Here is a 1,635-nt window from a genome sequence, read left to right as displayed (position 1 = left end):
GAGTGACTAGTGCGCACTGTTTGAATCTCACCTGTTTTTCTTCTTGGAGTCATCAGCTGCGAGCATGTAGACCTGCGTGGCCTGGCTGAGAGAGAAGACATGTTCTCTGTCGGTCGTCTCCAGAGGGTCCAGCTCAGATATGGAGTAACCAGGCAACGGTATGGTGAACTCTGCTTTCACATCCTGAGGTACATGTAGGGAACATGGGATTTCACCATAAAACAAGATATCATATAGTACTACACTGTACATTTCAGTTGAAATGTAGAGCTTCCAAGAAGAAGGAACTTAAACTTGGAGTGGCGTGAGCCAATTCTTGAAACATATGCTATAGTTCTTAAGATACTTAATACATCGACTCTTAGCTACAAAAATATCATACTAACTAGAAAGGAAACATTTGCAAAGCAAACGCATAATGTTTACCTTCGCATATGGCCTGCTCTATTGATTCTTACTCAAACACACACAAATTTTATACTGTATATATATATGGTCAGACAGGAGTCTAAATCCCTCCTGCTATAAAATTGCAACATGATGTAATCCAACACTACTTACAATGTACCATGGTAACAGTCTAGTTCAGGTCATTGACCTTTTTGGTTTGGAGACGAAGAGGAAACGTACACTGGGCAAAATGGCCACGGATCCCGGCAGATACCGTCGCATCCGTCAAATCGATCCGTCACGGATGCGGAAGATTCCGAACAAATGCGAACAAATGCCAAATCCGTGAAGGATACGACAAAATACCCAACGGATGTGATACCGTATCCGCTCGGATAGCAGATACACTATGGATACGATGTTTTATATACTCGAATCCCTAACTGTAAACGAATACGGATATATCATTTGCACGAATCCTTAAATAAAAACATTTGCAAGGATCGAGAGGAATAAACTTTTTCATTCACTCATTAAATTTTCTTACTAACATAGACAGGTTTGACAGTGCCCACTCTATCAAAAAAATACATTGGTGGTTATACGGATCCTATCAAATCCGCGTTCCGTATCTTCTACGAATCCGCTGGCCAAATGAACGACCAGGGATCCTATCAAATCCGCTATCCGTATCTTCTACGAATCCGCTAGCTCAACGCATGACCAGGAATCCTATCAAATCCGCTATCCGTATCTTCTACGAATCCGCTAGCCAAATGAACGACCAGGGATCCTATCAAATCCGCTATCCGTATCTTCTACGAATCCGCTAGCCAAATGAACGACAAGGGATTCTATCAAATCCGCTATCCGTATCTTCCACGGATCCGCCAGCCCAACCCACGACCAGGGATCCTATCAAATCCGCTATCCGTATCTTCTACGGATCCGCTAGCCCAACCCACGACCAGGGATCCTATCAAATCCGCTATCCGTATCTTTACGAATCCGCTAGCCAAATAAACGACCAGGGATCCTATCAAATCCGCTATCCGTATCTTCTACGGATCCGCTAGCTCAACCCACGACCAGGGATCCTATCAAATCCGCTATCCGTATCTTCTACGAATCCGCTAGCCAAATGAACGACCAGAGATCCTAACAAATCCGCTATCCGTATCTTCTACGGATCCGTTGGAGAAATGAACGACCAGGGATCCTAACAAATCCGCTATCCGTATCTTT

General features: G+C 43.9%; 1 protein-coding gene across 4 annotated transcripts in view; it reads right to left on the bottom strand.

The window, feature by feature from the left end:
• LOC109477152 (FYVE, RhoGEF and PH domain-containing protein 4-like) overlaps positions 1-1,635 on the bottom strand; it is a 47,340-nt gene that overhangs the window by 7,910 nt on the left and 37,795 nt on the right. For all 4 annotated transcript variants that reach the window (XM_019778209.1, XM_019778210.1, XM_019778212.1 and 1 more), the window contains one exon: positions 32-183. In XM_019778209.1, coding sequence (XP_019633768.1) covers positions 32-183 — 152 coding nt within the window. The remainder of the gene's footprint in view (positions 1-31; positions 184-1,635) is intronic.

This window comes from Branchiostoma belcheri, unplaced genomic scaffold (genome assembly GCF_001625305.1).
Source record: "Branchiostoma belcheri isolate BF01 breed outbred unplaced genomic scaffold, Haploidv18h27 scaffold4, whole genome shotgun sequence".
Lineage (NCBI taxonomy): Eukaryota > Metazoa > Chordata > Leptocardii > Amphioxiformes > Branchiostomatidae > Branchiostoma > Branchiostoma belcheri.
Note: the sequence above shows the minus strand (reverse complement) of the source record. Positions and strands in the feature narration are given on the sequence as shown.